General features: G+C 53.8%; 1 protein-coding gene across 1 annotated transcript; it reads right to left on the bottom strand.

Moving 5' to 3' along the window:
* Nucleotides 1-8357: 8357 nt before the first annotated feature.
* LPAR5 (lysophosphatidic acid receptor 5) lies at nucleotides 8358-9461 on the bottom strand. Its single transcript, XM_060114247.1, has one exon. It carries the CDS (start codon nucleotides 9459-9461, stop codon nucleotides 8358-8360), a length of 1104 nt encoding a protein of 367 aa, XP_059970230.1.
* Nucleotides 9462-12789: the final 3328 nt, after the last annotated feature.

The following is a 12789-nucleotide window of genomic DNA, read 5'->3' on the forward strand; positions in this document are numbered from 1 at the left end:
AGCAGACCACCAGTGATGCTGATAAGGCTTTCCCCCAGCTCCCACCTGACTTAACTCCCTGGACCACCCTTTCGGCATATCCACTGTGGCACGCAGGCCGTTCCCCCCATTGTGCAAGGCTGCCTAGTCTTCTCATTAAATTCTCTTGACATCAAGATTGGGCCCTATTCATTTGTGCAACCCCTCCCCCATGCTTATTCTGAGTACTAAGAGGAAAACTTGTACTCCTTACTTGGGGGAGAGGAGGCAGTTCTTACATTAAGATACATAATGTGGGTAGACCTCCTTTCAAGAAGTTTCTCATTCGTGTATGATCTGCCAGGTACTTAGTACGCCCTCCTCCTTCCCCCTTTCTCTAGGGGATCCAGCCTGCCTCCGGGGCTCAAATCCCCTTCTGTAACGTCTCCATCTGCCCCATACCCTCTTCTTCCCATATATATACCACGTTACTACAGTGACTCATAATATAAACCAGGAAGAGAGTTTTGTAACTGGGTAGTCACAGCCTCTTGCCTGTGATTACAAACATGGTCCCTTTTGTCCACCACAGCCCCTCTGCCCCACCCCTGCAGGTTGTACCCACTTAGCCCCCGGCTCCCCTTACTTCCCACCTCTCCAGGATACCACCACAAGGAGAAGGTTAAAGTCCCTTCCTCTCTTCCTGAGTTCCAGAGGGCTAGGATGTGTGTGTTTGTGTTTCGCTTTTGTGGTCCTTCTGTGCTTCGCCTCCATACCCTCGCCCCATGCTACCCTCCCAGAAAAATTATAAATAAACCACCAGCATGATTGGCCCACAGAGACTAAGGGTGGGATAATCTCCTGATTAATGCACCCAGGGGGACAGCCTCTCTAGCTGGTTACCTTAGAGTTCTGCTTCCATCCCATGGTACAGAAGAACCTGGAATAACAGAGTGGGCTGTCCATGGAGTTTTCAGCACATGCTCTATAGCTCTTCTCTCTACATCTCTGTTCTGTGAGTCCCAGAAACTCTGCTCATAAGACGTCTAAGGGACTAGGGTTCCCCTGCTCTGCCAGAAAAGGGGGTTTGGGAAGGCAACATAGGACAGAAGAGCCACAGTGACAGTGCACTCTGATAGCTAGACAGGATGCAGGTGGTGCAGGACTGGGGGGCACCACCCAGGCATGTGTCCTGCAGGAGCCGGCACAGTCTCAGCTCCTTGGGTGTGACTGCAAGGTGGCGGAGCTCCCCTGGCCTGACCCCTACCTGACCCACAGTCCCAAGGCTCAAACCCAGGAAGGCAGGGAGGGAGGGGAGTACTTGGTGCTGTGGTCACCCAGGAGCACTACTCCCTCGTGTGTCACACAGCCAGAACCCAGGCCTCCTCACTGCATGCCTGGACTCAGCGACCCCGTAGCTCACAAGCTGTTTAGGGACCCAGGTGTCCGGGACTCAGATCCGGCTAGCTCTAGCCTGCCCCTGGGGGCCTCTTCAAACAGCTGTCACTGAAGAACCTCTACAGCCAGTCACTCTTGCCAGGCCTCAGGTCTGGCTCCAGGGCTCACCCCACCCTCCCCAGCTTCTTCCCTCCCTCTTCCTTCCTTTCCTTCCCCATCCCCCTTCCCCAGAGCTTCACCTACCCAGGACAGCCCCACCCAGCTGCGCTGGGCACATCCCATAATAATCCTTCTCCTTGCTAGCCCCCACCCCCCCCAAAAAGAGAGGCGGCCATCCCATAATAGCCACCCACAAGAGACATTCCGCGGTGACCGCCCCCTCCCTGCAGAGCTGCCGGGAGCAGCCATCCCATAATAACTGGCCGCCTGTTTTACTGGTTACGGCTGTGGAGGGAGCTGGAGAGGAAATGGAGGGGAGGGGGAAGAGGAGGAGGATCGAGGGCCCCCACTTTGGGGAAAAGGGAGGGGGAAGGGGACGGAGAGTGACCCACGGGGAGGGGTAGACAGGGGACGCCGGGCAGGTGGGAGGTGTGGTCCACTGGCCACCACATCCCCGCTTTGGGACCTTCTCCCCATCACCAGGGGCTTCCTTTCCCCCTCAGCACCCGCGAGGTGGCTGCTAATTAGGCGGGATGCTTAGGATGGGTTGAGGTGCCCACAGAGCGAGTGGGGGGGCGGTAGATTTCAGGTGTTCTCCTTGGGCCATTTGCGAAAGAAGGCAGACCTTAGAGAGGATGGAAAGAGAGTAAGGGGTGGGGGGGCGGTGGGAGAAGAGCGTCTCAGGCCCTCCCCATTCTGCACCACCATCCCATAATAATCCCCCAGCCCCTCTCCCCCTCCCACACACGACATCCCATAATCTCTTCTGGAGAAGCAGTCCCCGCAGTAGGTACAAAGAGCTATCCCATAATATGCTCCCCCACCCCCACTCGCCACCCCCCCAACTTGGCCCCCCCCTCGGTCACATGCAGCCGGTGCCATCCCCCGCTGCTCCCCCCTCTGGCCACCGAAGGCCTTGCCAGCCCATAATACTCTTGCCTCTGGTCGCAGGAGGCCTCCAGCCCATAATATTCCCTTCCACCACCACCCCCCCTTCCCGCCCCGCACCCCTTCCTCCCGCCTCCAGTTGGAGCCGGGCCTCACCAGCCCATAATATTCCCCTGTCTCCTAAGGCTGTTCCAGCCCATAATACTCTCCCTGTCTCCTAAGGCCTCTCCATCCCATAATACTGCCAGACGCCTGACCTGTGGGCCAAACCCCAGCCCGTTCCACACATCGAGGCTGTGTCAGCGCCGCCGGTCTCCCTGCCTGTCCCTCCCTCCTCCCTCCCCAGCGCTCTCCCTCCCAGGCTGTCTCCCGCCCTCCGGCCCTGGGCCCCTCTCCCGGCCCCACCCTGTGCCTGCCTGGGCCCTCACTTCCCCTCCAGCCTCCTCTTTTGCCCTTTCTCCCTTGCTTGGTTCTTCATCCCATGCCCCCTCTCCTCTCCCTTTCAGGCACTTTCCCATCCACTCTTCTGTCTGTGGGGTGGACAGCAAGGCCGGTGGGGAGAGAGTGCCCCCAGAGGGCGACAGGCCAGTCACTGCCCCTGCCTCCTTGACCAAGCACCATGGCAGCTGGCCCAGCCTGCCTTGCTCACCCATCCCCGGCCCTGGTTCTGATTGCCGGCAGAACTCTGTCTGGGTGAGGATTCACCTGGAACCCTTGCCGTCTTCCAGAAACACTTCCGTTGAGCATCACAAGCAGACTTTACTAACAGCATCTTCTCCCCATACCCTGGTTGGAAAGAGAGATCCACCTTATGGGATGTCTCTCAGGTGCCTTTCAAAGGTGACCTCGTTGACCCTCACTACAACCCAATAAGTAGATATTATGATCCCCATTTCACAGAAGAGAAAACGGAGGCTCAGAGAGGTTAAATAGCTTCTAAGGTCACATTGCCAAGAAGCGACAGAGCTGAAATTAGTACCCAGGTTTGTTTGATTGCAAAGTGCTGAGGGCCTTCGGGATTCCCCAAGCCCCTGGGAGAAACTTCACTTTTCAGTGTTTCCAGGGCTCCTCTGGAAAAGATAGCATGGTGACAGTTCCCCAGTCTCCCTTGTCTCCAGGGTCTCCTGAAAGAAGGGAGAAGGAGGTCTCCATGTGAGATTAACCTCCCCCTCCCCATTTCTTCCAGGGGACCCCAAGTGGCAACCCCACAGGGATTTCCCTCAGGATGGTCCAGGGCTAACAAGCATCTCTTCCCTTTTAGGATCCCTTACCTTTGCCTTGGTTCTCCTGAATTTGTTTTACCTCAAGACCAATGATCGTGAATCTTCCCCCAACTACCTCAGTGCATGGAAGGACCATTCTACGGAGGAGACAGACTTTGAGGAGAACCAAGGGGAAGTGTCCTCTTCAGTTTAGCTGGTGGACAATCAGGAATGCTGTCTTGGAGATGTTGCGTACATCCCAGCTGGGGGAGGGGAGTCATAGCCAAGTGCCTGAAGGCGTAGCCATCCTGCCTTGGGTGCCACCCATGAGCCACTCCCTTCTGAGCCCTCGATGCGGTGTGTTTTAGGACCCACCACCATTGGAACGATGAATGAGCCCAGTTCTCAGCGCTCACACAGCCACACCGGGAAGGGGCAGGTATGCTGTAGGGTGCGTGGGTTAGGAGCGTGGGTTAGGAGCGGGGGTTAGGAGCGGGGGTTAGGAGCGGGGAGGAAAAGCTGCACGAGATGGGCAGAGATGACACGGTAGACTCAAGGTGAGAGAGTGGTGGCCTACATGAGGAGGGAAGGAGAGGAAAGGAAACCAGGGAGCGGTGGGTGTAAGGGAACCAGGGATGAGAAGGTGGGCAGTAAAGGAAGGGGAGATACTGTAGGGTGTCCTGCAAAGAGTAGGAGTTCCAGAGTCTAACAGATACTGTGCCACTTCCTGCTTGTGTGACCTTAGACCTCAGCTTCTCCGGGGTGTTTCATCTGTAAAATGGAGATAATCATCATTCCTAACTCAGAAGGTTATTGTAATAGTAAAATAAAATAATTCCTTTTTTTTTTTTTTTTTTTTTTTGTGGTACGTGGGCCTCTCACCGTTGTGGCCTCTCCCGTTGCGGAGCACAGGCTCCGGATGCCCAGGTTCAGCGCCCATGGCTCACGAGCCCAGCCGCTCCACGGCATGTGGGATCTTCCCAGACCGGGGCACGCACCCGTGTCCCCTGCATCGGCAGGCGGACTCTCAACCACTGCGCCACCAGGGAAGCCCTAAAATAATTCATTTTAAGCATTAAATTGAGGTCTTGGCATAGCAAGTATTTTTACAACTTGTTAACGCTCTTCTCCCAGCATCTAAGATTTTATCCTTTTCCTCCTTTGGATTTTCCTAAGCCTCAAAGGGGTAAGTGACTCCAGGGCACGGGGTGAGGACTCTGGATTTCCCACATCTTGCCCCCGTCATACTGGCCATCCAGTAGTTGGGGGATCCTGTGAAAATGGCAGGCAGTGGCTACAGGCTTCCTTAAACTTCCTGTTAGCGTTAGCTTCTGTTCATTCCTCCTCTGCCTGCAACATCTCCTGAATCTATTCTCTCTTTTTTAAAAAATATTTATCTATTTAGTTGCATGGGGTCTTAGTTGTGGCAGGCAGTCTCCATAGTTGCAGAACATGGGCTCCTCAGTTGCGGCACGTGAACTCCTAGTTGCGGTATGCATGTGGGATCTAGTTCCCTGAGCAGGGATCGAACCCGGACTCCCAGTATTGGGAGCACAGAGCCTTATCCACTGTGCCACCGGGGAAGTCCCATCCTGGATCTATTCTTGCCTCTCTGTCTTCAGGATGGAAACCCTTTGGATATACTGAATGTGGGGAAACAGTCCACCAGGGCTTAAACAGAGGAGATTCCACACTGGAGAAACCTCATTTCCATCTGCCTCCACAGGCCGCGAGCACACTTCTCCTAGACCAGCTCCCTCACCAGTCTTTCTTCGCCCTTAGACCCTCCCCACCTCGTTTCCCTACAGCTTATCCCACCCAGTGTGTCAGGGTGGGCAAAATCTCACTGAAGAACTTCCAGAGGGGTTTCCCTGGTGGCGCAGTCGTTAGGAATCCGCCTGCCAATGCAGGGGACACGGGTTTGAGACCTGGTCCAGGAAGATCTCACATGCAGCGGAGCAACTAAGCCCCTGTGCCACAACTACTGAGCCCGCCTGCCACAACTACTGAGCCCTCGTGCCACAACTACTGAAGCCTGCGCACCTAGAGCCCGTGCTCCGCAATGAGAGAAGCCACCGCAATGAGAAGCCTGCGCACCGCAATGAAGAGTAGCCCCCGCTTGCCGCAACTAGAGAAAGCACGCACGCAACAATGAAGACCCAATGCAGCCAAAAATAATAAATAAAATAAATATATTTTTAAAAAACTTAAAAATAAAAGAACCTCCAGAGACGGCCCACTGCCCACCAAATTAACGGCCAGAGCCTTACCTTGCATTCTTTCATCTTCCATCTTGAATGATAATTATTGTTGACTTGTTCTGTGGTCCCCACTAGATAGTAAACTACTTCACAGCAAGATTCAACTGTTCTTTACAGCAGTAATTAACACAACATTGTGATTCAACTATACTTCAATAAAAAATAAATTTAAAAAAAGATTCAACTGTTCATCATTCAACAAATATTTATTAAGTACTTCTTTTATGCCAGGCGCTGTTCTAGATCCTGAGGATACATCAGAAAATGGACCAAGCAAAAATCCCTGTCCCCAGGGAGCTTACATTCTACTTCGGGGGTGAGGGGGTGGGGACAGAAAATAAACTATAAAAGTTATAATAAATAAATAAGTAAATTATATAGTATGTTAGAAGAAACTTGCTATGTGAGTTTTAATTACTTTATAATTAATTCACATTATTTTCATATAAAAATACTCAAGTAATTTTAAAAAATTGTATTCTGTTCAGTTTGGATAGGGCAGAGTCCTGAGATTTTAAACGGTGATGACGTTTGGTGCCCCCAGGGCTGGAAGGGCATGGGTCCTGAACCCTAAGGATGGAGCAAGACGGAGCAGGTGCTAACCATCAAGCCCCCTCTAGAGCAGCAGGAGGTGAGGGCTCTAACCCGCCAGATGGAGGAAAGCCCGACTTCACGGCTATCTCTGAGGAATCTGGGTCAGTTCTCCGGTTTGGCCACCAGGGGTCGTTTTACCCTTGTAAATCACCATCTGGAGCGATCACGTAAAGACACACAAAAGGCTTAGTCCGAACTAAACACACAGAGACACACCCGGGAAAACTCTGACACTGTCACACACACACACACGCACATACACAGAAACATACAGCATTGAGAGACATAGGGACAGAAATGCATGCAGGACGTGTGCATGGCACCAACTCCCTCACGAATCTCACTAATGTCAGGGTCTCAAGATGCCCTAGTGCCAACTCCGCCATTCCTCCCAGCCCCGACTCCGCTAAAGAGGGAAAACAGTAGGTGGCCTGTAAACCAGACTTCCATTTCCTTACCTCCAGCTTGCCAAGAGCAGTCAGCTTACTCCTGTCCTCCCGTCCATCGCACTCTTACTTTCCCATAAACTTCTTGCCTGGCTCTGGCACAGTTCCCTTTTCCCTGCCCAGAGAAGCCCTCCACCTCCTCCTGAGTATTTGTGCAACTAGTTCCAGCCCCACCTCCCGCTGCAGCTCCAGGAAGCCCCAGGTAGTGTTCACTGGGTGCGCAACTCCTACGCCCCCTCCCCGAAAACCCCAAGCCTTACGGACTACAATTAGCAATTGATTTGCTGAGCATTGCCCTCTCCTTGCAGCGATAAAAACAATGTACATAATGGCCTGGGAAGACTTTACACACGACTCTAATACTTCAGTATAGGTATGGCTCTCCAAGTGTGATCTGGGGATGGATTCTTTGCGGAAGTCCACGAGAACAAAACCGTTTTCATAACACTACTACTAAGATGTCATTTGTCCTTTTCACTCATTGTCTCATGAGTAGACGGTGGAGTTTTCCAGAGGCTTCATGAAGTGTGATGACACTTGCTCTCATAGCTATTGGAATGTGTGCTTGGGTATTTGTTTTAAAAAACGTACTATTTTTTATTTCTAATCTGGTCATGTATCAAGAGAACAAAGTAGAAGCAAACTCTCTTTGGAATTCTCCATTTTTTAAGAGTGTAAAAGGGTCTGAGACCCCCAAATTGGAGAACTACTACTTTAGTACAGGGAATGTTCTCATTCTAGACGAAGCAGCAGAGACACACGCACACGGTGGTGGTGGGGGGTGGGGGGGACTTGGGATCTAGAATGAAGGAGCTTTTGAAAGGGTGGGTGAGGTGGAAGGGGAAGGCAGGACCTAGAAAGGGGAACAGTGACCAGGAACTTGGAGGAAAACCCCCTCTGCCCCCACCCACCCACGCTGGGCGTCAGATCTAAATTGTTAAAAGTCACTAGACAAGAAGGAAACCAATTCAGCCGGCATCCAATACGCTTTTGCATTACGCCTCAGTGTTGGGCAGGCAGAGCCCAGGTGGAAAGGGGAGTGGGTAGCGTCCATGGCCTGAAGACCTCTGTGGTCGGTCTAAACGCAGGACACCCATCTTCTGCTCCAGCTACCAGCTACGGGCCGGGCCGTGTTTCGTGCCCCGCCGAGGGCATTTCACCCAGTCTCCAGTCTCTGCACGGGCAGGCTCACGGCAGCACTTCCTAGGTACTAAGGAAGGGGTCCTTCTGCGCTCGCCATCACCACCTAGTTAAAGACATTTGCAGCCGCGCTCTTCCTTCCCCGGGCCCCTGTCCCCCACACTTTGCTCCCTTCTGCATCTGTGAGATGGAGCTGACGCTCAGAAGCCCAAGTGCCCAACCCACCGCCCTCCTGTGCACACCCTGCGTGTCTGCGAGTGCGAGAGGCGCGGGGGTGGGGTGAGGGGACCGCGCTCTGGCACGACGTGCGTTCAGAGGGACGAGTCCTCGGAGCACCGGGTGAAGGAGTCCCGGGGATCGGAGGGCCGGAGCAGCCCCTGGCTGGCGGCGGCCGGCACGGTGGCGTGGGAGGTCTCAGCGGGCGGTTCGGCGAGTGCCCCCCGAGCCCCGTTGGTGGCCGAGGTCCTGGGCCGGAGCGGAGAGCTCAGGCCGCGCAGGGTGTTGCGGAAACCCTCGGCGCTGAAGTAGTACACCAGCGGGTCGAGCACGCAGTTGGCGCCGGCCAGCAGCACCATGACCATCAGCACCCCGCGCACCTGGTTGCGCGCCGCCGGGCTGGCCAGCACCACGTGGCCGCGCAACAGCCCGTACACGGCCAGCGTGGCGTTGTAGGGCACGAAGCACAGCAGGAAGATGACCAGGCTGGCCAGCAGGAGGCGCACCGTCTTCCGCCGCCGCCAGCTCCGCGTGGCGTCGGGCCGCGCCAGGGTGCAGAAGACGCGGACCGAAGAGTAGATCACGGCTGTCAGGGGCAGCAGGAATCCCAGCGCCTCGGCCAGCAGCAGGAGCGGCAGCAGCCAGCCCTTCCACAGCTCGTCGCTGAAGTGCTCGAAGCACAGGTGCACCCGGCGGCCGTCGCGGAAGCAGGTTGAGGGCCGGTGCACCAGGACGGTGGGCACGGCGAACAGCAGGATGAGCGCCCACACGCCCAGGCAGAGCAGCCGCGCCACGCGGGGCCGCCGCAGGTGGCGCAGCCGCAGCGGGTGCACGATAGCGGCGTAGCGGTCCATGTTGATGAGGGTCAGGAAGATGCAGCTGCCGTACATGTTTATCTGGAAGACGGCGCCCGCCAGCTGGCACAGGAGGTCCGAGAAGGGCCAGTAGTGCTGCGCATAGTAGGAGAGGCGCAAGGGCAGCGAGAGGGTGAAGAGGAGGTCGCTGGCCGCCAGGTTGCACATGTACACGGTCACCACTGAGTGCACGCGCAGCGCGCGCAGGAAGACCCAGAGGGCCAGCGCGTTGAGGGGGAGCCCTGCCGCCAGCACCAGGCTGTAGACCACCAAGTGCAGGTGGTGGGTGGGCTGGTGGTCCGGGCACCTGAGATCAGAGTCGTTGGCCGAGGAGTTGGCCAGCATCGTGCCAAAGGGCGAGGAGGAGCTAGGCCGGGGGCATCAGGGGGCGCACCCGCGTGCTGGCTTCGCGTTCATCTCCAGTCTCCAGGGAGGGGGCCTGGAGGCTGCGCAGAGTCCCAGAGCAAGGGGGGGCCAGGCATAGGCTTGTGGACTGTGGCTGCAGGGCCGACAGCTGTGGAGGATCAGATGCCTTTGGTCAGAGCTTCATCGGCCACAGTGGAGACCTGGCATAGGAGGGAAGCCAGAAGTCAAGACTGTGCGAGGAAGGGCTGAAGACACAGATGTCATGTCTCTGAACCTGCTGGCCTCTTGGGCCTTTTCCCAGCCTCACATCTTTCCTCCACCGTTCTTCTGGCCAGAACAGCTTTCTGCAGCCCGCTCTATGGCACAGTGCTAAATGCCCAGGCTCTAGAGTCGGGCCTGCCTAGGTTTAAATCTGGGCTTTTGTCCTCAGAAAAGTGACAATCTCTCTGCCCCTCATTTTCCTTACTTGGAAAAAAAAGAAAGAAAGAAAGCAGAGGGGCCCCTACTTCACGAGGTCGTTAGATGCAACGAGATATTTAAAGTGCTTTGCTTACTGTTATTATCTACTAATATCTCTCCCTTGCTTCCTTTCTTCTACAAATGCTTACCAGGATTTTATTTTTTTAATTATTATTATTATTATCATTTTGGCCTCGCAGCATGCAGGATGTGGAATCTTAGTTCCCCGACCAGGGATCTAGCCTGTGCACCCTGGAGTGGAAGCCCGGAGTCTTAACCACTGGACCACCAGGGAAGTCCATACAAATGCTTACTGGGACTTTAGAAGGCTCCAGGCATGTTCACAGCAGTGGACAAAACAAAGGCCTTGCCCCCACCTATGTTCCCTTCCATTGAAGGGAGACAGATAATAAAGTCCATGTAAAAAGGTATTATGTCAGGTGGTGAGAAGTACTGTGGAGCCCCTCCCCTGGCACCAGCCCGTTCTGCTGACTCCCCATTATCTAAAGAATAAAGTTCAAACTCCCAAGTACAGGACAAAATCCCAGCCTCATCTCCACGATTGCTCCTGTGTGGGCTGGGTTTGTGCTCAGAGCAACCTGGTTCAGCTGGATTGTTTGACCTCTCTAAGCTTCCTCATCTGTAAAATGGGGACAGTAATATAATGGGGGTCCCTTAGGCCAGGGGTCACGAACCCCCAGGCCACACAGCAGGAGGTGAGCGAGCGAAGCTTCCTCTGTATTTACAGCCGCTCCCCATCGCTCACATGACCACCTGAGCTCCGCCTCCTGTCTGCATTGTGGTGAGTTGTATAATTATTTCATTACATATTACAATGTAAGAATAATAGAAATAAAGTGCACAATTAATGTAATGCTCTTGGATTCTCCCGAAACCATCCCCCCACCCCGTCCGTGGAAAAATCGTCTTCCACAAAACCGGTCCCTGGTGCCAAAAAGGTTGGGGACCGCTGCCGTAGGCTGATCGCACACACCAGCACAGTCCTTCCAGGCAGGGGCCGGCCCCCTGGGTTGAACTCTTCCAGGTGCTCCCCTGGAGAGTCTGACTCGGGTGCTTCCTAGTTGGGATTCCGTGATGGGGGCAGATGATGGTTTCGTCCTAAGGGCTCGAAGGGGGCCCAGAGAGGGTGGCAGTGAGACAAGGAAGTACCGTGCATGATGACGAGGCTACTGGAGAGGGCAGACCACAGCCGCTGCTGTCCCCAGGCAAAAGCTGTCAGAGGAAGGATGTGGTCAGAGGCGGAGGAGTTAGAAGACAGGACTTGGTCTTAGGATTCCACCTTCCTCAATGCCATAGGCCACAGCAGCCACCCCTGCATCTGCGACCCCCAGGGGCCATCTATTTTGTGTGTTGTAAAATATACCTAACTTAAAAATTACCACTTTAACCATCTTTAAGAGTACAATTCAGTGACGTTAAGTACAATCGCAATGTTGTGTAACCATCGCCGCTATTTCCAGAACTTTTTCATCATCCCAAACAACTCTATACCCATTACCCAATAACTGCCCACCCCCCCCTCCCTCCAGCCCCTGGCAACCTCTATTCTACTTTGTGTCTCTATGAATTTACCTATTCTAGACACCTCAACTGAGTGGAATCATATATCTGTTCTTTCGTGTCTGGCTTAATTCACTTAGCTTAAAGTTTTCAAGGTCCATCCATGTGGTAGTTTGTATCAGAATTACAGTCTTTTTATGGCTGAATAATATATTCCTATATATATATATATGCACCACATTTTGTTCTCCCATTCATCTGTTGGGGGTTACTTGGGTTTTTCCATCTTTTAACTATTGTGAATAATGTTAATGAACATGGGCGTCCATGGGCCATCTTAGGGACAGAAGTTATCCGGGGACCCTGAGCGATTATCCCAAGATACGGAACATACTCCCTTCAAAAGGAACCACTTAAATCCTTACATGGAACCAAGTTGTAAACATGACTATAACAAGTTTTCTAGGGTTTTTTGGTTCGTTTGTTTGTTCTCCCTCCAACCATGACTCTGACTCCAGCAGTTTAAGACTTGTAAGAAGCATAGTACAACAGTTGAAGGGAATAAGGAAACACTTTCTCTGCAAAATACCAATTTCATCAATGAAAATAATGCTAGATGGCTCTTAAACGTGCTGAAAAGCAAGTAACGCCAGGCTCTCTTCCCGAAACGTGCCCACCTTCCATGATCCTTTGCTCCAGTCACGCCAAACTAGTGATAATTCTGCACATACTTACATCTTCAGGGCTCTGTCTGTGCACATGCCGTTTCTGCAACTGGGAATGCCCTTTCTCCCATTCTCCAACTGGCAAACTCAATCATTTCTCAGGACCTCGTGATGCCTTTCCTGACTCCCTCCCTTCCCACCAGGCGAGTCCCCTCACTGGAGCTTTCCCAGCACTTTGGCCACAGGTCAGCTGTTCCCACCTGTAATGTAATTGGCTGTTCTTGGTCTGCCTCTCCCGCCTGCCTGGGAGCTCCTTGAGGGAGGGCCTGGGACTGTGACTTATTCATCTCTGTAGCCCCAGCCCTCCCTCCATAAATATTGGGTCAAAAATAATAGCTGCTGGGCTTCCCTGGTGGCGCAGTGGTTGAGAGTCCGCCTGCCGATATAGGGGACATGGGTTCGTGCCCCGGTCCAGGAAGATCCCACATGCCGCGGAGCGGCTGGGCCCGTGAGCCATGGCCAATGAGCCTGCGCGTCTGGTGCCTGTGCTCTGCAACGGGAGGGGCCACGGCAGTGAGAGGCCCGCGTACCGCAGAAAAAACCATTTACCGATCACTCACCATCTCCCAGGGTGTTTTACATGCACAAGCTCTAATCCTTCC

Source organism: Mesoplodon densirostris, chromosome 11 (genome assembly GCF_025265405.1).
Source record: "Mesoplodon densirostris isolate mMesDen1 chromosome 11, mMesDen1 primary haplotype, whole genome shotgun sequence".
Lineage (NCBI taxonomy): Eukaryota > Metazoa > Chordata > Mammalia > Artiodactyla > Ziphiidae > Mesoplodon > Mesoplodon densirostris.

Excerpts from the sequence above, each read along its gene's own strand:
- LPAR5 (XM_060114247.1), bottom strand. The coding sequence starts at position 9,461 with ATGCTGGCCAACTCCTCGGCCAACGACTCTGATCTCAGGTGCCCGGAC.